The sequence below is a fragment of the Lontra canadensis genome, unplaced genomic scaffold (assembly GCF_010015895.1).
Source record: "Lontra canadensis isolate GAN:19392208 unplaced genomic scaffold, GSC_riverotter_1.0 scaffold122, whole genome shotgun sequence".
NCBI lineage: Eukaryota > Metazoa > Chordata > Mammalia > Carnivora > Mustelidae > Lontra > Lontra canadensis.
In genome coordinates this window covers 4,936,417-4,961,952 of record NW_022631116.1, presented here as the reverse complement: position 1 = coordinate 4,961,952, position 25,536 = coordinate 4,936,417, and the positions used below count along the sequence as shown (strand labels likewise).

General features: G+C 48.0%; 1 protein-coding gene across 6 annotated transcripts in view; it reads left to right on the top strand.

Moving 5' to 3' along the window:
• The window catches only part of MPRIP (myosin phosphatase Rho interacting protein), a 141,252-nt gene that overhangs the window by 10,984 nt on the left and 104,732 nt on the right, over nt 1-25,536 (top strand). For all 6 annotated transcript variants that reach the window (XM_032841273.1, XM_032841275.1, XM_032841274.1 and 3 more), the window contains exons 2-3: nt 19,531-19,608; nt 21,656-21,721. In XM_032841273.1, coding sequence (XP_032697164.1) covers nt 19,531-19,608; nt 21,656-21,721 — 144 coding nt within the window. The remainder of the gene's footprint in view (nt 1-19,530; nt 19,609-21,655; nt 21,722-25,536) is intronic.

Genomic DNA, 25,536 nt, shown 5'->3' with positions numbered 1-25,536 from the left:
ATACTTAAGTTGAAGGAGCCGTTGATGTACTCGGGGATTGTTTATTGTGGAGGCGGTGGCATTTGTAGCTAACAGTAATTGCTGTGTGCAGGCCGCTGTTAACTCATTTACATTTGCAGTGGCCTTATGAGGTGGAGAGATAAGAAACCTGAGCTGTGAAGTGGCCGTGTAGCTTGCCCAAGGGCAATACTGTAAGTGGAAGATCTGGGACGCAAACCCAGACAGTCTGACGCAGGTTCTCCTCCTCCCACACTTTCGCGTCCTGTCCTGAGTGTGGCAGGTGGGCCTCCGGAACATTAGATTTCTGGCTGTGTGTGGCTCTCCTGTCCAGGAGCCAGGGGCTGTCCTGCGGGAAGGGTGAGTTTGTGCTGGGAAGGGTGAGTTTGTGCTGGGAAGGGTGGGGCGAGAGGACGAGGCCTGGGCTGAACTTACGCTTCCTGTCTCTTTTTTCCTTCCCATGGCACCTTCCCGTCCTACCTGTTTCTTAATGGGAAGCACTGCTTTTTGAGGGAGAGGGTGAGATTTTTTCCTACAAAGCTTTCCTGCAAAGCCCCAGAAATGTGTCCCCACGCATTCTCTAGCATTCCTCCCTTTGCCACGAATGGCGTCATGTTCCAAAAATCCCGCGGCCATGGGCTCCTTGTCAAGACCGAACAGGGAAGAGACTTTTTAAAATGTCACTTTTGCCCTCTTCCTCCAGCTGTTGCAGCCCCGGGAGGAGCCCTGTGCATAGTTTGGGCTTGCAGGGCGTGTGTGTGTTTGTGTGTGTGCAGAGGGGTGCGCGGGCGGCTGAGCAGGGAAGTGTGGAGGGGAGGATGGAGAGCAGGCCATCAGCTGTGTGCCCTCACCCTCTCTGTGCCTGGGATCTAGGGAGCTCTTCGTGTGGGTTTGGTTTGGGGGTTTTGTGGCTTTTTTTTTTTTTAAGGTGAAATCCACAGAACACGAAATTAACCATTTTAGAGTGTGCAATTCCATTGCACTCAGCACATTCATAGTGTTGTGCAAACATGACCGGTCTATAGTTTAAGACATTTCATCGGGGCGCCTGGGTGGCTTAGTGGGTTAAAGCCTCTGCCTTCAGCTCAGGTCATGATCCCAGAGTCCTGGGATCGAGCCCTGCCTTGGGTTCTCGGCTTAGCAGGGAGCCTGCTTCCTCCTTTGTCTCTCTCTGCCTGCCTCTCTGCCTGCTTGTGATCTGTCTGTCAAATAAATAAAATGTTAAAAAAAAAAAAAAAGACATTTCATCATCCTGAAGGAATACCCATAACTATTGGGCTGTGACTCCCTATTCCCAGTCCTCAGCAACCACCGGTTTGCTTTCCTGTCCTTACAGCTTTATCTATGCTGGAAGTTTCATTAAAATGGAGCTAGAATATGTAGCATTTAGTCTGGCTTCTTTAGTGTGTTTTCAGAGTTCATCCAGTGGTAGCATGGATCAGTATACCTCGTTGGTTGTTTTAATGGCTGAATAATATTTTAGTCTGTGGTATAGCACATTTACATTATCTGTTCATCTGCAGTTGGATGCTATTTCCACATTTTGGCTGTTGTGAATAGTGCTGCTATGAACGTTCACATACACATTTTTTTTTTTTTTTTAAGATTTTATTTATTTATTTGTCAGAGACAGAGGGAGAGAGAGAGTGAGCGAGCACAGGCAGACAGAGGCAGAGGGAGAAGCAGGCTCCCCGCCGAGCAAGGAGCCCGATGTGGGACTCGATCCCAGGACGCTGGGATCATGACCTGAGCCGAAGGCAGCCGCTTAACCAACTGAGCCACCCAGGCGTCCCTCACATACACATTTTATTTGAACATTTACTTTGAGTTCTGGGTAGAGACCTGGAAGGGCACTATCCGGGTCCAGTGGTAGTTCTTTTAGTGAGCGGTGTTTCGAATCAGCACATCAAGCCAGACGCCGGTACTGCAGACTGCATATGGTGCTGCCCAGACCCGAGCTCCTCATTTGTAGGACTCCAGGGTGGAGAACTGGGCTACGGGCCACCCTCAGGCTTATAAGCACAGTGTGCAGCTTTGAGGTGGCAGTAGAGGTGCTGTGCCCATGCACAGGGGTGGCTGAGCCACTTTGCGCTTCAGTCCCTCGTTTCTGTCTAGCCAGAAGATGAGTGGAGCTGCCAGGAAGGAGCTAAGTGGGGGCTTTCGTATTGGTGGGAGGGGGGCTGAGGGAGCATAGGAGTCGAAAGCCACACAACATAGGGAGATGCTGGGGTGTTCCAATGGAGAGATGCATGGGGAGCTGTGGCTGTTGGGCCTCCAAAAGATGTTGGGGTCACTTAGAGGGAAAAAAGATGATCTGGCCTGTTCACTACTCTGATACCAGTTTTCCGACTTTATCTTTTTAGGAGTAGAGCACAGAGCTCCTTGAAACAGAACATGGAACTCACATATGTGAGGGATGGGAGGAGAGGATGGTGCCACCTGTAAGACACTGCCACCCCCCCCCCAGCTCCGCCCCACCCCACACTCTGCAGTGGCCCCTGCAGCACCACCTCCCTTTGTCTTCATGGGTTGAACATCACTGATTTACCCTGACCCCCATGTGAATATTTTTTAATAGAATGAAATATTTGATGTGTACAAAAGAACGGAAGTCACATCTGTGTAGAGTCTATGTACAGGGTTTCTAAGGAACACTCCAGGTGCTTGATCGTCCCTGTGTTTCAGCCTCCCTTAGTGGCTGGCCTCCAGGGACCCATAGTGGGTGTTGTATGTGTGGAGCCCAGCCCCCTCTCCAGGCCTCCCCTCCTCAGCAGAGCTTTGCCTCTCCCAGAGGAAGGGTTCCCTGCCTGGTGCGTACGGGAGTCATTCCATTTCCAGATGTGCTGTATGTAGTACAGCCACTGTGGTAAGTCTGGTGGGGGATAGGCAGCCTTTTAAGGTAGTGCTATGGAGGAGAGAGGAGTCTGAGTAGAAATTTGGAGATGGACCTGAAGGCTCCTTTGTGTTTGGGCTGATGGGAGAGCCAGAGTGAAAGCATGAACAGAGTTCTGAGGAAGGCAAGGGTGTGGGGGCAGGATGGGCCAGTCACTGACCTGACGATTTGCAGAGGTGGGGCTGGGATGATTGGCTAGGTCAGTGGTTCTCAAACTTTTTGTTTTGGGGACTCGTTTATGCTCTTGATTATTGAGGCCCTCAACGGGCTTTTGTTTATGTGGGTTACATTTGTAGTGTTTGTTATGTTAGAAATTAAAACTGAGAAATGTTTAGAAATTTATTAATCTATTTAAAAATAAAATAAACCTATTACATGTTCACATAAATAACGGGTATATTCTGGAAAATGATTTTTCCAGAACAAAAATCTGCTAAGAAGAGCCATACTATTTTACCTTTTTGAAAATCTCCATAACATCTGTCATCATGAAAGACAAAGGGATTCTCCTGTCTTCTGCACTCGTTGTGATGTCATGTCACATAGCCTCTGGCAAACCCTGCTCTACACTAGGGAGAGCATGAGAGTGAGGAACGGAAATGACGACTGCATAAAGTAGTTTTGGCTCGTGGACCCCCAAAAGGTCCCAGGTAATGCCGTACTTTGAAAATCACTGGTCTAGTTCAAGTTGGACCATTTGCTGGAAGGCCATGATAGGAGAGGCAGGGAGGACTCCTGTCATGATGGAGCTGATGCAGGTGCAGAATCCGGGCGCGGGCCCGAGGCAGCCCCCTTGGAGTGAGGTGTCAGACGTGCAAAGGGCAGAAGTTGATAAGGGGACCACTGGGGACAAGTGCCTGCTCTCTCTAGCAGCAGGCACACTCCAGGACTAGCTCACCCTTACGTCCTGCTGCCAAGGGCTGGGTCTCTGAAGAATAAATGAAATGCAGGTACACGGCATGTGGTTGGGACTCAAGGTGAAGAGTATGGGGTAGGTTATATTCTGAGTGCACAGACAGGCGTCTGAGGCTCCGAGAAGGAGGTTGCTTTGCCCTTACATTCCACCGCCGCAGTCTGCAGCTCCTGGTAGTGACGGGCCAGAGGTGCCTGGAATGTTTTAGCATGGAAACTAGAGTAGCAACAGGGCTGGGTTCTGATGGGGGAGTGAGGGGCAGCCAAGCACTAACAGACGGGGGCAGCAGGTCTCCTTGGCACTCTGTCACTGATTAGCTTTGTGGCCAGAAGGCAAGATACCCCTGATCTTTTCATCTGTTCACTTAGCGGTACTCGGTAATTTCCAGGGCCCCGTCCCAGTTCCTGACCAGGAGCTTTGGACATGTGAGTTGGAAGGAAGCGTAGCAGTGCCCAGGTGACACTCCCCCTTTCCCTGGAGAGGCAGGGCTGGGGCTTGGGTCAGAAGTCAGGGTGGAGAGGGAGGTTTGGGTTCCTTGATCTCAGAGTTGATGGTCGGGCCCTGTGTCCTTAGAGGGTGGGGAGGGGATCCAAAGGAATCTTGGAGGCCCCAGAGGTCTGAGTGACACAATTGGGATTGTTCGGATTTTATTTATTTATTTATTTATTCATTCATTTATAAATATTTTATTATTTGAGAGAGAGCATGAGCAGAATTGGGGCAGAGGGAGAGGGAGAAGCAGACTCCTGCTGAGTGGGGAGCCCAATGTGGGGCTCCATTCCAGAACCCTGAGATAATGACCTGAGTCAAAGTCAGATGCTAGCCAACTGAGCCATCCAGGCACCCTTCACTACATTTTATTTTTAGGAAGAAATTTGGATCAACCCTCAGAGTTTTCATCAGGAAGATTACCTCTTCTTTTTAAGACTATAGTGCTCCTCAACCAGGTCCTGCCCCTTCCGTTCAGTGACTGTACAGGAATTTTGATGTCTTTAGTGTTAAATCAGGGAGTTACCCACATGGACTCAGATCTTTTAGGTATACCACAGTCTTTGTTATGACTTTATTTTTTATGGCATGTGTTAAAGAAAATATTTTCGCCACTCCTTTCTTTCCTCATTCGTGTGGAAAGGCTTTATGGAAAGGCCTCTGTCTGTTTTGTAACTAGTGCTGCCTGTCCCTGAATGTGCTTACCGGGAGCCTCTCGGGAACCCCCTTACAGCACCTCCTTCAACTGGTTTCCCTTTTTTTTTTTTTTTTTTTTTGTGGCTTTTGAAGAGTTCATTGTCCAGACTTTACATTGATAAGTGGTGTTTACATCTTTGCGGTTTCTTTAAAAAGGTTGAAAAACTCACCAAATTTGTATATCAGTGTTCACAGCCACCAAAAAGTAGAAATGACTCCAGTGTCCAACAGCAGATGAGTAGATAAATAAAATGTGGCCTGTTCATAAATGGAATATTACTTGGCCATAAAAAGGAATAAAAGACACACACATACGGGCGCCTGGGTTAAAGCCTCTGCCTTAGGCTCAGGTCATGATCCCAGGGTCCTGGGATCGAGCCCCACATCGGGCTCCATGCTCAGGGAGGAGCCTCCTTCCTCCTCCTCCTCTCTCTCTCTCTCTCTCTCTCTCTCTCTCTGCCTGCCTCTCTGCCTACTTGTGATCTCTGTCAAATAAATAAATAATTTTTTAAAAAATCTTAAAAAAAGAAAAAAGACACACACATACTACAGTGTGGCTAAATCTTGAAAATATCATACTAAAGAAAGAGCAGTCATGAAAGGTCACTCATAATCTGATTGCATTCAGATGAAATGCCTAGAATAGGCAAATATTTAGATACAGAAAGTAGATAAGTGGTTTCCAGGGACTGGGGTGGGAGTGGGGGTGGGGAATGGAGGGTTTAGGGAATGATAGCTAAAGATTACAGGGTTTCTTCTGGGGGGGGGTGAAAAGAGTTGGAGGGTTCTAGAATTCGTTGTGGTGGTGGATGCAGTACAAACCATTGAATTGTACTCACTTTTAAATGGGGGAGTTGTTTGGCATGTGTTTTATACCTCAGTAAAGCTATTATAGAAACACCCCAGACGGTCACTGCCCCACCTTATACTTCGTTTGTGCTCATAATTCACATCTTACTTATCTTTGACATGTTCATTTCCCATCTTTGTGTCTTTTTCTGCTTGACATTTGCTATCCATGCGTGGCTGATAGCACAGATTCCACCTCTGTTCTGCCCTGTCCTGGCACTCCCAGGGCTCCCTGAGCACACTGCACGGACCTGCTATTGGCCTCACCCTCTCATGCACCCGTCTGTGCAGTCTGGGCAAGTATGTGGCCTCAGCATGGAAGCATTCTCTGCTGAAAGCAAGGGGCCATCCGATAACACTTTGTAGAGCTCAGGTCATTGTTTCACCAAATATTTATTTATTGTCTTTGTCTCCACCCTGTGCTGCTTCTGATTTGGCCGAAGGGTGGGACCATCTGCAGATTGTCTAGAGGTTTGGGGCCTCCGGCTACCTCTGGAGGTATGGGCCCCGATCATACCTTGTGGAATTTTTGGGATTTGCGCTCTCCTCCTCAAGCCCTTGCTTCCATGACACTGCCAGATGGGGTGACACTGTGTGTACGGCTCTGCAGTCTTACCTCTGGAGGGAAGCTTGAACCTCTGCACATGCCAGACGCTGGCTTAGTTCTGCCTGCTCGCATGTCCCTGACTTCAGTTTCTGAAGTTAGTCCTTTGCTCACTTCTCACAGGAAGTTTCTCCCAGACCTCCCGTCTCGGCCCCTGGTGCCAAGTTCCTTTCCCTTCGTTCCACTCTTTGTGCCTTTGTCTCATTGTGGGTATTTCCGGTGGCTTTCTTATCTTTTGCATTGATGGTTCTGCCATTGTGACCTTTAGCACCAAAGGTTGGTAAGCTGCATTTCTCCTGCAGGGTCATGTGTCTTGGTAATTAATAGGATCCCAACTCTTTCCCCAAAGTATCCCTGTCTGAATGGTTAATTACAGGGTTACTCTCCTTTCTCTGGGGTAGGGAGGAGGTGGGAGCCTGTGCTCACCCTTACGTTTGCACAGGTAAGAAAGACTTCCTCCTTCCAAAGAAGAGCCCCGCAATTTCCATCAGCTTCCGGAACACCTTAAAAATGCATAGTGCCTGGCCAAGCTGTGTGGGTGGCTCTGTGGAAGGTGGTTTGTGGTTGGTTCGTCCCTAGTGATGAACTCACAGGTGCCATGCACGCCCAGGCCCTAGACCTCGGCTGCAGGGGTGTCTGGGGAGACCCTGTGTGATGCGCGGGTCAGGACTAGACCCACCAGGAGAACATGCTTCCTGTTCAGATGGCTCCAGCCATCTGAGCAGCATGGAACAGTTACAGGTCAGCTAGAGGGCCAGGTGGTCATGGTTCACAGCCTGATTAGACAGGTCATTTTGGTGTCCTTGAATGTCAAATGGAGGTGTTGATGGCATATACCTCATAGATTTGTTGTGAAGAACAGAGAGTACATGAAGGGCGTGGAGCAGTGACCAGCCACGTAAGCTGTGGATGTTAGCTCTGAGGACAGTGGAAAGCAGGACAGATGTGACGAAGAGAAGAAACCAATGGACATTTTTACCATTTTACCCCAGTGTGCTCACTCAGATCAAGTCTGTGTCCTCTAGGCCACATACCTGATACTATCCTGCCAGCTGGGGAACAGCAGCCTTTCTCACTCAGAAGGCCAGGTTTTCACCCTGTCCAGGGCCCTGGGTTCTGATCACATTGAATCACCGAGATAGACTGGCTGTACTCACTCACAGTTGTGAGTATCTCTGTGATGGCTGATGGTTCTCTGCTGACATTCAGAGGCAGACGCCAGGCAGATGCTCACGCTGGCGTATGGCGGCCGTATTGAGGAATGTCCTTTGGGTCCAGAACTGAATGTGAAGCACCATCATGGTATTCTCCAGGCCTTGAGGAGTCCCAGCATGGTTTACTCCACACGGCTTTGTCGGGGAACGAGTGTGTGTGTGGCATCTCAGGGAGTCAACAGTGATGGCCAGCACCCACACTGATGGCAGGATTGTTCTGAAAGAGATGCCCCACCTTGCCTGAGGTCATTGGCCCTGGGAGGCATGGTCAGAGTTGTGTGCTAATTCCCTGAGTGTAGGTGAGGCAGGTGGGCACCTAGGACACAGTAAGGTCTTGGCAAGGTTAAGGCCTGAGACTGACTTTCACATGTGCTCACTTCTCCTTTTACTGACTTCCTCTGAATGTCTCGGAAAAGACAGGTGACCTTGAATTCTTCCATGATTTATAAGCTTATAAAGATGGCCAGACGGCTGCTGCCCAGGCATCATTTCTCCTGTTAGAACTGAAAGGTAGAAAATATTAAACAGTCTGTTTGCTATGAATGTGGAAGTGTTGCCACAGAAACTCTTTTAGGGGGGAAAAAGGGGGCAAGGAAGCAACTTCGAAACTGTAGGTATATTGGCTGCAATTTACACGCATTCTGCCTGTAGATCTTTTAATGAATCCTCTACCAAGGGCCGTTTGCCCTCTAGCTCGTGCTTGAGTGTTGGTCCCTGTACCTGACCTTTGGCCCAGAGAAATCTTTTCCCCAGGAATTTCCCCAAGGCTGGGATACTGACCCCCACATGTATAGATCCTTTAGGACTGTGGGACTTTTCTTCTTGAAGGACTTTTATGGGGATGGTCACTGTGCTTGGAATTCAGGCATTTGTCTGGCATGAGGGATCCTGTGTGGGCTTTGCACACTATGCCCCTACACGGAGTCGGGAGCCCTGCAGTCCTGGACTGGCCTCAAATACTCTGTAGTCCTACCCATCATACTCTTTGGGGAATTCCACTCACTACCTCCACTGTGGGGCTCACTCCCCTGAGCACTGCTGGTCCCCACACGCTACCCTAGTTTGGTCTGAGCACCAGATGTGTGCACGGCCCTATGTGGGTGCTGGGATGTATATCCCTGACCCTGGACCCTTGATTGTTCAGTGACCCAGTACGTGTTTATGTCTGACGTGATTGTTTAAAAAATGGTATGGAAAAGTTATGTGTATTTTTCTATTATTGTAGATAATGAAACTTGAGATTCACAGAGGTAATGTCTTGCCCTGGGCCACACAGCAACCAAGTCATAGAACTAGGACTTGAACTTGGGCCTTCTGCTTCCCAGGCCACAGTCTTTACACTAATTATCTAGAGCTGTTAGGTCATGCCATTGGTGGAGCGTAGAGTACAGGGATTCCCTGACTTCATCTACTTCTTGTTCCACCAGGAGCAATCCAGCCCTCACATCCCACCCCTGCCATCTTTTGGAAGGTATTCTGTTAGTACTATATTAGAGGCATGCATAGTCAGGCAAACATCTTCCCCTCCCTTTGAAAAGTAATATCTGATAAGTCTTATATGTAGCATGACTTTTCAAAAAATGGGAAAAGCAAACAAAAAAACCCCAAGACTTGCTCATCCCAGCAGTCAGCACTATAGCTGTTTCCTCATTGACTCCCAATCTTTCTCTGTCCTTAGGATGCCTTTTATAATAGGCCCCATTTTTACATCCTACCCTGGATGCTTGTTCCCATGCCTGGTCTCCTTCACTAAAGCAGGGACTCCTTGAGAAGGGACTGTGTGCACATCACGTTTTTATCTCTGGTCCCTCAAGTGATTCCAGCTTTGCAGCAGCAACTGGGGAAATTCCACTGAACATCTCCAGATTGAATGTGCCACCTGCCTCTGTGCAGGAAGCACTGGCCTGATGGCATCCCATGGGCACACACTCTCAAGGGTTTCTTGAATTCCTCATAGGTATTTGTAATTAATGGCTGTGTAATATTTTCCTGAGTTGATCATCAAGCATTCATTTAGCCATTTGCTTGTTAGACATTGAGTTCCTCCTTCAATCATGAGGGGAGCTTTTTGCTTCTCTGTGTTATTTCTTTTGGCTTAATTTCTGGCTGTGGGGTTCCTGGGGCAGGAGCATGGGGATGCCATGGTTGTCCCCACATACGGCCACATTGCTGCTCTTAGAGGGTGCCAGGTTTCCCACAGCACTTGTGCCTGTGTCTTGGCCAGCGTGGCACACGTCGCATGACGGGGGATCGGATTCAGAGAAGGGAGAGGGACGCTTGAAGTCCAGCCTGTCTGCCCGCTCCTCAGCCTGCTGGTTGTCCCCCAGTGCTAGGTGCCGACCAGTACCGATTAGCAACCCGGGAGCTCCGTGTGTAGAGGCTGGAAGTGTGGTCTGGGCTCACCCAGGTGCCGGCTGGGAAGGTCTTACTGGCCATACTCAGAGAACAGGTTGGGAGCAGTCTCGGCTGTGGGGTGGCGACCTGGAAACATGCCCGCTGACTCCTGTGGATGTTTGTTTCAGTGACTGCAGCCTGACTTTGTACAGGGCGCTGTGCTGGGTGGAGTCGAGATTCCTGTCCGCAGCAAGCTGAGGTGTTGTGAGAAGGAAGGAACATGGATCGCCTGGGTTGGGAGATACGGAACTTTGGAGAGTGGGCAGGATGGGGCAAAGAGCCCTCCGCACAGAGAATTGCTTGTGCCTTAGCCCAGAGGCCTGGAATATTTTTCTTCCCCCTGGGAGGTGTAAGTATAACAGAGCAGTTCAGAGAACGGGGAGGTGGCAGTGTCTGGATTAACGGCAGCAGCAGCCACAGTAGGTTCTCAGTTAGCAGTTGGCTTTGGGTCAGTTCCTGTCCTGGAAGGGGATGTGGGATTTTGAGGGGGCCTGTGTAGGGGTCTAGCATCCCCTTACTGCCCATAGAGGGCCTTTAGGATGACGGGATGTTATCAGGGGCTAGGAAGGGAGGGGCCCACATTTTTGCATCAGTCGCTTTGGGTACCCACCCTTTAGTGCCATAGCGTGCAATGTATCTGACTGCTTTTCTCGGTGCCTTGTACACTCTTGGTGGCTGAATCTGAGGATGGGAAAAGTGAGGTTAACCCCTGTTAGAAATCGTCACTGACTTCCCTGCTCTTTGAGCCTCACACAGGCCACATGTCTCTGAGAGCCGAGCATGTAATGTTCTGGCTGCCTTGGAGCTGATCGTGATCGGGTGGTGGTGTCCAGAGGCTTGTGCGTTTCCGGGAAGCATCAGTGTGGCAGCTCGGCAACACTGTGTAAAGCTGGCTGGGACAATGGCATCTTTCCCTGCCTGTGGCCTGCCCGCTTGGCCTGAGCTGAGGCAGTTGGGCTCTCCCTGATGCAGCCCAGACCTGCCTGGAGGGTGGCAAGAGGGAAAGGGGCAGAAGGACCTCACCATGGTCGAGTCGACAGGCCCAACATGGTACACACATGTGGGTGTGTGTGGCCTCCAGGAGAAGCTGTTGGAAAGGCTGGTGGAGCTCATTCAGCACAATTGAGGGCCATGGAGGGCCAGCCTGGCCTGGGGAAGACCCTTGTGGACCACAGAGGTCTTCACGGCTGGAGTCCCTGTGGTCTGGGGCCGTGGAGGGTCCCTTTCCAGTGCCAAATGCCTGTATGTGGGTGGACACGGTATTCAGCAACTAACAGGTTTTTTGTTTTTTGTTTTTATTAAACTTTTTATTTTGAGATAATTGTAGTTTTCTGTGCAGTTGTGAGAAAATACAGAGCTATCCCATGTATGCTTTACCCACGTTCCCTCAGGGGTGACACCTTGTAAAATTATCGTGCAGTGTCAGAATCAGGACATTGACACTGACGCAGTCAAGATGCCAGGCGTTTCCATCCCTCGGTTCCCTTCACACCGTGCCTCCTGCCCTCCCACCACTACTGCCTCTTAACCCCTGGCAGCCATGAATCTCCATTTCTGTAGATTACACATTTCAAGAATTTTATGTAAATGGAACATGTAGCCTCTCAGATTTGGCTTTTTTTACTTATAATTCTCTGGAGACTCACCCAGATTGTGTGCATCAAGTTTGTTCCTTCTTATTGCTTACTAGTATTCCGTGTGGTCGCGTATCAGTTTCTCTAACCACTCACCCATGAGGGACATGTGGGTTTCCAGTTTTTGGTTTTTATAAATAAAGCTGCTGTAACCATGCAGAAATGTACAGTTTATGTGTGAATGCGGACTTTTGTTTTTCTGGAATAAGTACCCAGGTGTGCAGCTCCTGGATATTATGGTAATTGCATGCTTAGTTTATAAAGAAACCACTAAGCTTTTTTTTTTTTTTTTTAAAGATTTTATTTATTTGCTAGAGAGAGAGAGAAAGAGCACAAGTAGGCAGAGAGGTGGGCAGAAGCAGAGGGAGAAGCAGGCTCCCCGCTGAGCAAGGAGCCCGATGCGGGACTTGATCCCAGGACACCGGGATCATGACCTGAGCCGAAGGCAGCTGCTTAACCAACTGAGCCACCCAGGCGTCCCACCACTAAGCTTTTTTAGAGTAGCTGTACCATTTCACATTCTTTCCAGGACTGTGTGAGTGATAGACTTTCTTCACAGTCTTGCTAGCATTTGTTATTGTCACCACTTTTAATTCTAGCCATTCTAATAGGTTTATATCGCTCATGGCTCTAAACAGATTTTTTTTTTTAACTGTTGAATTTCGAGAGGGCTTATTATATCGTATTGGATCCTAGTCCTTTGTTGGGTGAGTGGGATAAAAATATTTGCAAACCACATGCCCAACAAAGGACTTATCTTTTCACCCTCCAGGTAGGTAGGATCTTTGGACAGCAAAAGTTTTTAATTTCAGTGAAGTTCGATTTGTCAGTTTTTGTTTCATTTTTAGTTGCTTTTGTATAAGATTGAGCTTTATTTTTTTTTATCTGTGGATGTCCAGTGGCTTCAGCACCATTTGTCAAAAGGCTGTCTCTCCTCCATTGAATTGCTTTAGCACCTTTTCCCAAAATTAAATTAGACATATTTGTGTAGGTCTCTGTCTGGGTTCTCTATTCTCTTCTCTCTCTCTTTTTTTTTTTTTTTTTTAAAGAGAGGAGGAGCGGGAGGAGGGGCAGAGGGAGAGAGAGAATCTTAAGCAGGCTTCACACCCAGCACAGACCCTGACATGGCGCTCGGTCTCACAGCCCTGAGATCATGACCTGAGCTGAAATCAGTAGTCGAATGCTTCACCAACTGAGCCATCGAGGCCCCCCTCTGTTCTATTCTGTTGATTTATTTATCTCACCTTCCACTGATATCACACAATGTTGAGTACTGTGGATATGTAATAAATCATGTAATTGAGTAGGTGAATTCTTCCCTCTATTCTTTTTGTAAATTTTTTAAACTATTCTAGTTCCTTTGACTTTCCATTTAGAGTAATCTTGTCTATATCTACAAGTCTTACTGAGCTTTTGATTAGTAATTGCATTAATTCTATATATCGATTTGGGGAAATTATTCATCTTATAATCTTCCAGTCTATGAACATACATCTTTCCATTTTTTTTTTAAAGATCTTCTTTAGTTTCTTTCATCATCTTCATTGGTTTCTTTCATCTGCAGTTTTTTGTTTGTTTTATTCTTTTTAGAATGCAAGTCTTCTACATGCCTTGTTAAGATTTACAACTAAATATTCCTTCTTATTTTTAAGACTTTATTTATTTGAGAGAGAGACAGCGAGCATGGGCAGGAGAGGGGCAGAGGGAGAGGGAGAAGCAGACTCCCTGCTGAACTGGGAAACTGACTTGGGGTTCAGTCCCAGGACCCTCGGCTCATGACCTGAGCCAAAGGCAGATGCTCAACCAACTGCGCCACCCAGGCACCCTGGTACTCATTTTCTTAAGTGATTGTGAATGGTATTATATTTTTAATTTTGGTGTCCACATATTCACTGCTAGTATGTAGAAATACAGTTGATTTTTGTATACTGATCTTACATCCTGCATCCTTGTTGAACTCACTTACTAGTGCTAGGAGTTTTAAAAAATAGATTCCTTGTTTTTCTACATAGGAAATTATGTCATCTGTAAACATTTTATTTTTTCTTTCTGATCTACATGCCTTTTACTTCCTTTTCTGCTTTGTTGCACTAACTAGAAATTCTGGCATTGTAGTTCTGAGAGTGGTCATCATTGCCTAGTTCCTTATCTTAGAGGAAAACATATCGTCTTTCATCATCTCTTAAATTTCACATATGAGTGAGATCATGTGGTATTTGCGTTCCTCTGGCTGCCTTATCTCACTTAGCTTAATACTCTCTCGCTCTATCCATGTTGCTACACATGGCAAGATTTCATTTTTATTATGGCTGAGTAATATTCCATTGTAGATATATATCGTATTTTTTTTTAAAGATTTTATTTATTTACTTGACAGAGATCACAAGTAGGCAGAGAGGCAGGCATAGAGAGAGAGAGAGAGAGAGAGGAGGAAGCAGGCTCCCTGCAGAGCAGAGAGCCCGACGCGGGACTCGATCCCAGGACCCTGAGATCATGACCTGAGCTGAAGGCAGAGGCTTAACCCACTGAGCCACCCAGGCGCCCTATATCGTATTTCTTGATCCCTTCATCTGTTAATAAACATTTGGGTTGCTTCTGTAGTTTGGCTGTTGTAAATAATGCTGCAATAAACTAGGGATTCATGTATCCCTTTGGATCAGAGGTTTTCTAATTTGGGTATAAAATTTCTGGATTGTAGGATAGTTCTGTTTTTAATTTTTCGAGGAACTCATCTGAGATTTTGCTTTCATTTCTGAAGGATATTTTCTCTGCATATAGGATTCCGGTTTGACAGTTTTCTTTTAGTGCCTGAAAAGTATTGTACCACTTGCCTCTGGCCAACAAGGTTTCTGATTAGAAGTCCCCTGTTGTCATATTTGGTTTTCTCCTATCCATAAGCCGTTACTTCTGTTTGGCTGCTTTCAAGAGTTTGTATTTATCTTTAGTTTTCAGAAATTTAATTTTGATGTATCTTGGTTAGATTTCTTTGGATTGGTCCTTTGGCATTTACTCAGCTTCTTGAATTTATAGGTTGCCTTTCTTTCCAAATTTGGGAAGTTTTCAACCATTGTTTCTTAAAGTGTTTTTTCCACCTTAGTCTCTTTTTCCCCTTCTGTGAGTCTGATGACACAGATGATAGATGTTTTTTATTGTTCCACAGGTCTCTAAGACTCTGTTCTTCTCATATTATTTCTTTTAGTCCATTTTCTTGCTGTTGCCTGATTGGGTAGTTTGTTTGTTTGTTTTTGTTAAGATTTTATTAACTTATTTGACAGAGAGAGAGAGAGTGAATGCACAAGCAGAGGGAGTGGGAGAGGGAGAAGCAGGTTTCCCGCAGAGCAGGGAGCCCCATGTGGGGCTCGATCCCAGGAGCCTGGGATCATGACCTGAGCAGACCTAAGATCATGACCTAAAGGCAGACGCTTAACTGACTGAACCACCCAGGTGCCCCTGATTGAGTAATTTCTGTTATTTTTCTAACAGTTCCCTGATTCTTTCCTTGTGGTTCCCATCATTCTGCTGTTGGGCCCATCCATTTAGCTTTTTATTTCATTTATTGTATTTTTTAGTTTAAAAATTACCATTTTTAAAAAAAGATTTTATTTATTCATTTGACAGAGAGAGATCATGAGTAGTCAGGGCAGCGACAGAGAGAGGGGAAAGCAGGCTGCTCACTGAGCAGAGAGCCCGATGTAGGGCTCGATCCCAGGACCCTGAGATCATGACCAGAGCCGAAGGCAGAGGCTTAACCCACTGAGCCACCCAGGCGCCCCTCCATTTGTTTTTGTTTTTGCTTTTTTTTAATCTCCTGGTTTGTTGTTGTTGTTGTTGTTTGCTGGGGCTTTCTGTGTTTCTCTTTATTCCGAGCATGCTTATAATTTCTTACTGAAACATTTCAGCATTGGTGCTTTAAAATCTTCATTAGATAATCCTGACATGTCTATCACCTTGGTGTTGGCATCTGTTGATTGTCTTTGTTTATTCAATTTGTCACCTTTCTGTTTCTTAGTATGCTGGTGATTTTTTTTTTAATTGAAACTTGGATATTTTTGTATTATTTTAGGTGACTGTGGATTGTGTTTGACCCTTCTCTTCTAGTCGGCTTTTTCTGACACTACTCCAGTGGGGTGGGGGGCACCATCTCTTACTTTCAGGTGGGAGTAGAAGTCCAGGCTCCCCACTTGGCCTCCACTGATACCTGATGGGGGCAGTTCCTTGTTACAGCAGAGCCGGGGTGAGAGTTCAGCTCTCCACGTTTTTTCCTCTGACTCTATTCCAGCAGGGAGAGGGAGGGGGACCTTGTTACTTCTGGGTGGGGGCAAAAATCCCAGCTGGTAGTGGTGCTGGGGCACCTCTTAGCTGACAAGGGTAAGAAGGAATCCTTTGCTGGCATGGGTGGGTCTGGGGCTGAGTCTTTCCCGTCATATGTGGCAGGAATGGAGCAGTTATCATCTAAGAATATTCTGTCTTACCAGGTTGTTCTTCCCTGGTTCTTCAGCTAGAAAGAGCAGTTTTTATTGGGGCTTTTATTTGTTTGTACCTGTTGGCAGTTCCAGGTTGTTCATTCTTACAGTACCTGGTCTGGGACCGTGAGACAAAAAGAGAAGCCAGGGTACATATCTCCATGTTGTTTTCAGGTCTCAGGACCCCCAGCCCTATTCTCTGCTGTCTTCTCTCCACCTTGCAGAGTCTTCTTAGGTTTTCTTAGATACAGTGTCCAAGGTTTGATTTGTACTTAGTAGGAGGCATAGGGAAAATTACATCTACCTATCTTGTAGGAAGCAGAAGTTCCAAGTAACCATTTTTGAAAGGACTTTCAATTGAGGAAGACACCCAGACCACCAGTAGCCTCTTCCCAGAGACCAGCCAGAAGCACAGACTCTGATTTATTGGGTTTGTGAGGGAAGGCTGAGTCTATTTATTTATTTACTTTACAGATTTTATTTATTTATTTGACAGAGAGTGAGAGAGAGAGTGTGAGTGAGCACAAGCAGGGGGAGCTGCAGGGGGAGGGAGAAACAGCCTCGTACTGAACAGGGACCCTGAGGCGGGGTTCAGTCCTAGGACTCTGGGACCAAGACCTGAGCTAAAGGCAGACACCTAACCAACTGAGCCATCTGGTACTCCTAGAACACTTGTTTCTTGCCCTGTGCCCTCCACTGGCGCAGCCTTCCCACTTTCCAGGACAACCTGCCCACCTAGAAGGGTCCCTTTTGCGGTGGTATGTCCCAGAAGGACCTGGCAAAGTGAGGTGGGTGCTGGCAGCTCCCTGGTTTGCAGCACATGGGGCCAGTGCACACTAGGCCGGCTCACACTAGGCCTGAGTAGATGTTGAGTCAATAACAGTGCTGGTGATGGGTGCTAATGAGACTGTGGCCAGGTTCTGAGGGGACCTGTGGCAGTCCCTCACATCTCCAACTGCTCAGGGAAGGCCAGGTAGATGTAGCTGCTAATTTGAAGTCTCCCCAGAGCCCTGCGACCAGAGACTAGGAGAATAGCATACAATCACAGCTTGACAAAAATGGAGGAGACACGGACTTGTCTGGCATCCTGATTTCACACCTCAGGGAACCGCTAACTAAGAGGCGAAGTGCAGAAGTCACCTGGCCCAGGATCCCCCTCTGGCCCTGACCTTTCCATCTTGTGTATGTATGTCACTGAGTGATGTGAGAGATACGCTGAGTGAGTGTGCCTGCCTGTATGGGGAACGGCTGGGTGCCACTGGTCTGGTATTTGCTGAGAAGACAGACCTTGCTCTCTTCTGTTTTCCAAGACAGAATTTCATTCCACATCTCCTGTGGCCTCCTGTGTTATGTTCCTCTAACCCCAAGTTCCCTGCCAGCACCCACTTCCCATGTTTCATCAAAACCAGTCCCTCACTTGCTTTCCTCAGCCCTCTCTATACCCCTGAAGCTCCTGCGACTCTGTTCCTTTTCATGGGGAGAAGCCAGAGCTTCCCCCTGGGGACCTAGAGAGCCCTGCAGAAGCCAAGAAAAAGGAGTGTTTTTGGCTTACCCCAGAATGCTGTGTGACCTCTGGCAGGTGACCTTCCCTCTCTGAGTCACTGATTCCATAGCTATAAAATGAGGTGGTGAGACAGGGCTCCAGTTTGGAAAGTATTGAATAGAAAGCATGTTAAGGGGACCCCTAAAGCTTTCCCAGAGATGAGTCATGTGTGTAAACCGCAGGCAGAGGGTTTGGGTTTTAATTTGTGTTTCTGCCCTCCAAAGGGTAGTGGACAAATTGACTTGCTTGTGCCTTTTCCAGCTGCTTCTGACCAGCCAGGTATGGCTGAAAAGGGAGGTGGAGCCAGAGTGTCTGTCTAGTGTCTCAACTCATGTTGAGCTCCCACTGTCAGCGGCTTGGGGGATGGGGGACCTTCACAAAAAAAAATAATAATAGCTAACATTTATTATGCACTTAGAGGCCAAACACTGTGATTAATGTTTTTTCCTCATACAGTTTTGTATGAGGATATATATATAATTTACATACTATAAAATTTAATAAAATTAAATAAATAAATTAATTAAATAAATAAAATTTACATACTATAAAATTCAGCCTTTCAAAGTGTACAATTTAGTGGCTTTTAGCATTTTTACAAGGTCATTTAACCATCTCTACTTTCTGTCTGTAACTGACTGTGAACAATCAATTGAGTTGACTCACTACCGACCAGCCCTATCTCTGCTTTCTAATTCCAGAACATTTTCATCATCCCATAAACCCATACCTGTTAGCAGTCATTTCCCATTTCCCGTTCCCTCCATGCCCTGGCAACCACTCATCTGCTTTCTGTTTCTGCGGGCTTACCTATTGTAAGCCAAATCATACAATATATGGTCTTTGGTGTCTGTGTTCTCTCACTTCTCTCACTCAGCGTAATGTCTCCAGGGTCCGCCCGTGTTGTAGATCATGCCAGTGTTTCGTACCTTTCTGCGGCTGATAATAGGCTGTTGTATGGATGCGCCACATCTTGCTTATCCTCTCATCTGTTGATGTACATTGGGATTGTTTCTACCTTTTGGCAGTTGTGCACAGTGCTGCTGTGAACATTCAGGTCCATGTTTTTATTTGAGCACCTGCTTTCAATCTTCTCAGGTGTGTATACCTAGGAGTAGACTTCTGGGTTGCGTGGAATTCCATCTTTAACTCTTTGAGGAAATGCCAGACTTTTTCACGGTGGCTGCACCATTTTATTTCCTGTGCTGTGTTTTACTTGCATTACCTCATCAGTCTTCACATAAATCTCATGAGGTGTGGATATGATTTCCATCTTCCCAACCTTTCAGATGGGACAGTTGAAACCCTCACGGTTTTCAGCCCAATGTTACATAGCCAGGAAGTCGATGACTCTTTGGCCCATGCTAGCTGTGAGCACTAAAGCAGTGTCTCTTCTCCCAGGCCCTGTTTTATACTATCAGAATGAGGGCTTTTGGCTGTGTTTGTGTGATATACGTAGTACCCAGCACTCAGTGACGGGTATTCACATGGTGATTGAAAATGCTGTTGTTTCCTGATCTTCGTGCCTTGATCAGGAACTTGAGAGAGGCATCTGTGTCGTAGGGGTTCCTGTACTTTGAGGTTTTTCAGAGCCCTGCCGGGTTTTATGTCCCTTTCTCCACACTAGATGCTGCAGAACACCCCCTCCCCCCCAGGAGCCCCTTACTCCCAAACATCTTTCTTGGGAGACTTGGCCTGTGGCTGGGAAATGAGATGCCTGGTGTATGCTAATCAGAGGAGACTTCTGTTTCCAGGGAGCACTAATCTTTAACTTGACCATCGAACCTGTTCTGTCTCTGGTCAAAGCCACTGATGACCTGCCCTCATTTTTTCTCCTCCAGGCAAAACCTATTTATGGTGGCTGGCTGCTCCTGGCTCCCGATGGGACTGACTTTGACAACCCAGTGCATCGGTCTCGGGTAAGGTCCTCAGAATGAATTCTTGATGTGGGAGGGACTGAAGAGGTGCCCATCTAAGGGCAAGTCAACAGAATAGAAGAGGGAGATAGAGAGTTGAACAATGGATCCTGGGATGGCACGATCAGTAGGGAACCCCCATTTGGCAAACTCGTTGGTCCTACAGGAAACATCTCGATGATACTAGTTGTGCCAGGTCCACTCTTCAAAAGGAGATGCTTTTAGATGGTGCCTCCTGTTTTCACGAGTCAGCTTGACTGCAGAAACAGATAAATGCAAAAGGCAGAAGAACGGGTCAGGAAACATTTGCATTGTGCTAATTAGGCTTCTGGTTCCCTCCCTTCCTTATCCCAACTCTCTTCCCTCCAGTCCTCCCTGGCTAGCAGATAAGCACTAGTGAAGGGGTGATAAGCTGGAGGGCCAACTCAGTTTTTGCCACATCTCCTGAGCACCAGCCCAGGGTGAGTCCCTCTGTGCACAGGTTGCTGGGAGCAGCCCAGGCTGAGCTAGAGCATGGAGATGATTAAACCAACATTGTCACTAACCAGTGGTTTGTTCCTCTACCAGGGAGCCACTTTGGATGACTCCAGTTAAAATACCGTCTTTCTTTTTTTCCACATGCTGCTACCCATACCCTGTAAATTGCTCCAGCTCCTCTCCCTTCCTATCCCCTGTTCCCTGAGAGCCTCTACCCTGCCTCTTGATCTCTTCTGTCCCTAGCCTGAATGCTGCAATCTAGGGTGGTGCCCCACAGATCTTGTATTATGTCTGGGACCTTTAGGATTACTTCTGGTGTGGGTTTTGACTTTAAAGATATTACTATCTTTGGTGCCCCACAGATCTTGTATTATGTCTGGGACCTTTAGGATTACTTCTGGTGTGGGTTTTGACTTTAAAGATATTACTATCTTTAAAGGAGCCTTGAAAATGTTTCTCAGCAAGATTCCAGGTATCCTCTCCTGGACACCCAGCGTGGAGCCAGCTGTCTACAGGTCCTCTTTGCAAGGCTATCTGAGCGTCCTGGTCCTGCCATCCAGGCAGGAGGACAGCAGGGGTGACTATTCCAATGCCTGCAGTAACAAGGGAGCAGTGTCCTTTCCTATTCTATATTCAGATCATACAGAATTGCCATTTCCAGCTTCTGATGGGAAAAACATAATTATGAATGATATAATTCGGCCCAAAGCAAAGAGATATGATAGTTCTTGTGGCCTTATTGCCAGTGAAAGTATGAATTTTGTTGGGCTTTTTGAAATGTTGAAAATAGGTCATAGATACTCACGATGATCTTTGGGATTTGGGGACCAAGAGTCTCTTGTTCCCCCCACAAAAAGGAAAGCACATATTCTCATGGTCCCTTCTGTTCTGTTGTCAGGGCCTTTGGGCCCCCGCTGACCCCCAGTGGCCTGTCCTTTCGGTGGAGAGTAGAGGGGCACACTTTGCTGGTCAATCAGTCACTCCTTGGACATCAGAATCATTCCCACAGGTCTCCCTCCTTCTCAGTTTTGATTTTTCTTAGCTCGCTTATCCTCAGTGAACACTGGAGCCTGGCTGTCTTTTTCCGCGTCTCCCACTCCCTGTGGGTCTCAGAACGACCCTTTCATAGCAGTTTCCTCAATTTTGTCAGAAGCGGGAAATCAGTGCCTGCCATTCTCCGGTTATTCCATATTGTACCATACAGTTCATCAAATAAATACTGACACATGTTATGTGATCACCTCTGGGCTGGGTACATAGAGAATGCAAAAAGGTGACCAGGATACCATATCTGCTCTCCAGGAGCTTGTCAGTTAAAGTAAAGCAGACATCTTGTGACATCTCAGTGACTCCTGTGGAAAAACGCTGGGCAGTTTGGGTCTCTCCCCTTGCCCAGTGCCATCTCACAAATTACTGTTCTTTTGCCCTGGGTCCTTCCTTTTCTTCCATCTGCCCCAGAAATAGAAGCTGTGGAGCCCACATTCCTTTGACATAGGCTCGTGAGCCCCAGGGACACAGCGAGCAGAGATCGGGCCAGAGCCCGGCTAACCACCCACTCTGTGCTCCATTGCAGAAATGGCAGCGGCGGTTCTTCATCCTCTACGAGCACGGCCTCTTGCGCTACGCCCTGGATGAGATGGTGAGTGTCCTGCTGCGCCCCCTCCCTGACTCGAGTCTCCCCGAGGCACCTTCTTTGTGTCTGCATGGGTGTCATCTGTGAGCACAGCCCTGTGTGCTCTCGCTTGGGCTTTGGGGAGCCTGCAGTCTAAAGAACCTGCAGCGTCTGGTAGAGAAGGTCCTGAAAACCCAGACCTCTGGCTTGGGGCATCGTTAGTGGTGCAGGTGAGAGTAACCAGTGAGGGAGGAAGACACTTCTGTTCTGGGCTGATAGGAGTCAGACCTGCCAGACCACTCCAAGTTAGAGAGAAGCAGAATAGGCTGTGGGCCTCTAGCAGCAGGTGGGAGGCTGGCCCAGAGCATGTGTGGACGTGGAGCCCATGCACATCCCCGTGCTGTAGTCCCAGGATTGCCTCTCTGTTCCACTGCTGTAGGGGGTCTCGCTTGTCCTGTTGGACCTTCAGAGGCCTCCTGGGCACTAAGCCAGGGCATATGGCTCCTTCCCCCGCTGCCATCCACCTGGTTTGCTCCCTGCTTCCTGGGCTGGATGTGTACTGTTCTTGGTCCAGAGGTGAGGCTGAAAACCGCCCAGGGGGAATGTTCTGGCTTTTCTTTTACTGTCCATTTTGCCTCCTGAGTTTTTCCTCTGAAGGAGATTGGTCTCTCCTAAGTAATCTAAAGTATGACCGAATTCCAGGCTTTTTAAAGGATTGAAGATGGAAAACGTAAACACTTTGTCCTGTTCCATTTGAGTTTGTGAGTGTGTGTGTGCGTTTCTGTGGGCAGCATTTTTAATTGGGACCGTCCAAGGAAATCTAGACGGACTTCGTAAAATGGGTTGACCTCGTCCCATCCAGAGTTCATTGTTTTGCTACAGGAGTAAGAACAGGGTTCTGGAACCGTATGCAGTGATAACGGTTGTCTCTGAGGACCTCGTAGACTGTTGGGACACTTGGATTTTAGGATGGTCATTACAGCTGTGTGAACAGGCCACAAGTGAGTGCATTCTCACATGGGGGGTCCTAATCTTAGTAATGTGATTCTTCCTCTCTTTAGTTTCTCAGATGAATTAATGGGTATAACATTTGGGTATGGAATTAAGAGATGTGATACTTACTTCTATCTCAGCTATCACCTCATTGGTTCCTTCTTAAAATCATTTTCTTCTCATTTTTCGTGGTGAGTGTATTTATACAGTGTGCTAGGCCACAGGGGGTGTTTGCCATGGAAGCATCTGTAGTCCAGAGTAGATTGGAGGTGAGCACCAGTGAGGGGGTGGAATTCACTAGAAATAAGAGCAGGAGGAATGATTCACTAGGACACCCATTCCTTCAGGAAAAGGAAGGAGGCCTGGAGGCAGACCCAGCACCGCCCTCTGTATTTTCCCGACTTGACCGCTGTACGAGCGGTAGCCCTGGGTGGGAGTTGGGCTTCTCCGAGCCTTGGCGTTCCCCCTGTCCTCCCTGTGCCTGGCTGACTTGTTCTTAAGTCCTGCAGAGACGAACGGTAGAGAAGGAGCCTTAGAGGTCACTGGGTTACATCCAGGCTGGGCTGCACCGTGAGCCTTCCTGAAAAATAGAGTTCACTGGACTTTCCTTGGAGACCGATTATTCTGGTCAGGAAATCTTTCTTTAGGTCTCACTGGAGTCCAGTCCAGTCTTTGTTCCCTTCAGCTCAGTTGCACGAGCACAAAGAGAGGGTAGCTCGTGCACAAACGCAGAGCTCATGCTGTATCCCAAGAGCCGCTCCCGCATAATGGGGGCTGTTGAGCCACGAGTCCTGACACGTTGCAGTACGTCGTGGTCTCCCAGCGACCTGATCGCTGGTGGGCATTATTTCATGGGCTGCTGGGGCAGAGGTGGGACTGTGCCGGCGATGTGGGAAACGAAGCCCCAGGAAAAACGTGGACTACCGAGAGGGCATTGTGGGGGACGCCCGGAGTTGAGAGTTTTGGACCGCGGGCCACTTTCTGGCAGCTGACCTTGCAGCTGAAGAGACTGACCTGGCGTGCGAGCTAGTTGAAACGCCCAGGCTGCGGGCAGCGCCGATACGCTGCACCTCCAGGAAAGAGAGTGGCGTTATTTCTGCCAGTGAAAAAAGACAGTGGCAGTTGCACTGGAATACATTTAAAGCAACATTTCAGACCTGTAGGAGTTTTCCCCGCTGTGTTAGGAGAGTCCTCTGGGGCAAGTGGCAAGGCAACATCTGGGCTCAGTTGAGGAGGGGCTCGGTGACCGGGGCAGGCCACTGCCAGCTGCTCGGGTCACCATTGGCAGCTGCTGCCCTGGGCCTTGCAGGTGGACTCTAGAGGGGTCTCTCCCACCCCACTGGTCTCTTTTGGGCCTTGTTCTTCCCCACTCCCTGGATGAGCACAGTCCAAAGTCCTGGAGCTCCAGCCCAGAGGTCAGCTTTCCTGGTGCCTAGATTCCCGCCTCTCCCCGGCCAGCAGGGACTCGAGACCTGCAGCAGGTAAGCTTTTCAGGCAGGCTCGTGTGTGACCTGGATGCAGCCATGCCGACAGGCTTCTCTGAGAGAACCTGGACGTGGAGCCACGGTCTGCACCTGGGCACCACTGTGCTTCCTGGAGCCACGTGGCAGTGTCTGGAGTCTTCTTTGACTCTCGCAACTGTGCGGGGGAGAAGGAGGTTGCTCTGGACACCTCCGGGTGGAGGCCGGGAGTGCCGTGATGCACTGGACAGGCCTCACGACAGGGAATGATCTCGCCCCAAATGTCAGCAGTGCCAAGGCTGTGAGACCCTTCGTGATCTGGTCAGTGGCATGTTTAATTAATTTATTTTTTTATTTTATTTATCTTTAAGATTTTATTTATTTATTTGACAGAGACAGTGAGAGAGGGAACACAAGCAGGGGGAGTGAAAGAGGGAGAAACATTCTTCCCACTGAGCAAGGAGCCCGACGCAGGGCTCAATCCCAGGACCCCGGGATCATGACCAGAGCCGAAGGCAGATGCTTAACCGGCTGAGCCACCCAGGCACCCCTGTTTTTTTGTTGTTGTTGTTGTTGTTTGTTTGTTTAAGTAAAATATAAATTTGATTTGCTTCCTTTTCACCCTGATTCTTAAAGTGTGGAAGGACTCCCCTCTCTGATTGTCTGGGTGTGAGGGAGGTGGAGGGGCCAGGTTAGCCAGCTGGCTGGTATGGTAAGTGCCAGACAGGGAACAGGGGTGGTTGTGTTCCCGGTGTGGAGGGGTTTCTGTGCGTTGTCCCTGCATATCAGGTGACCGAGGAGCTAGCAGATTGCTTATGTGTGTGGCTTTTACCTCAGGAGCATAGAGGTCCCCCTTACTGTGCTGTACTCAGAGCAGCGTGCTGTATAATGGCCCCATCTCGGTGTCTGCAAGAGCAGTGGCTTTGGGCAGCCAGTACGCACTGCTGATCCTCCCACTCCTGCTCCCTGCCTGTGATGGAGTGGGGCACTTTATGGCTAGGCTGTTCCCTTAACACTTAGCATAAACTGTTTCAAATTGTTGCTTGACTTTTATACAATATTGCCATTTGTTTTCATTGGTTTCAGTGTTATCTTACCAACTAGATTGTAACTCCCCCCGCCCCATCATCTCCCCCCTGATAATTCTTGGGATCTCTGCATTGTCTGGCCTGGGGCTTGGGTGGCACAGATCTGGTAAAATTTGTTGAGTTGAACTAACCAGCTTCGCAAGTGTGTTGCTATAGAGTTTCTGCTCACTGTGTAGGGAGAAGGTGAGACCTGGGGTGTTTCCTGGAGAGGGCTTAGGTGTGTTGTGTGTCGTAGCTCTCACTGGTTCCTGCAGAAGGCTCCAGAGAGCAGTGGGGAAGGTTGTCCTGGGCTCCCTCAGCT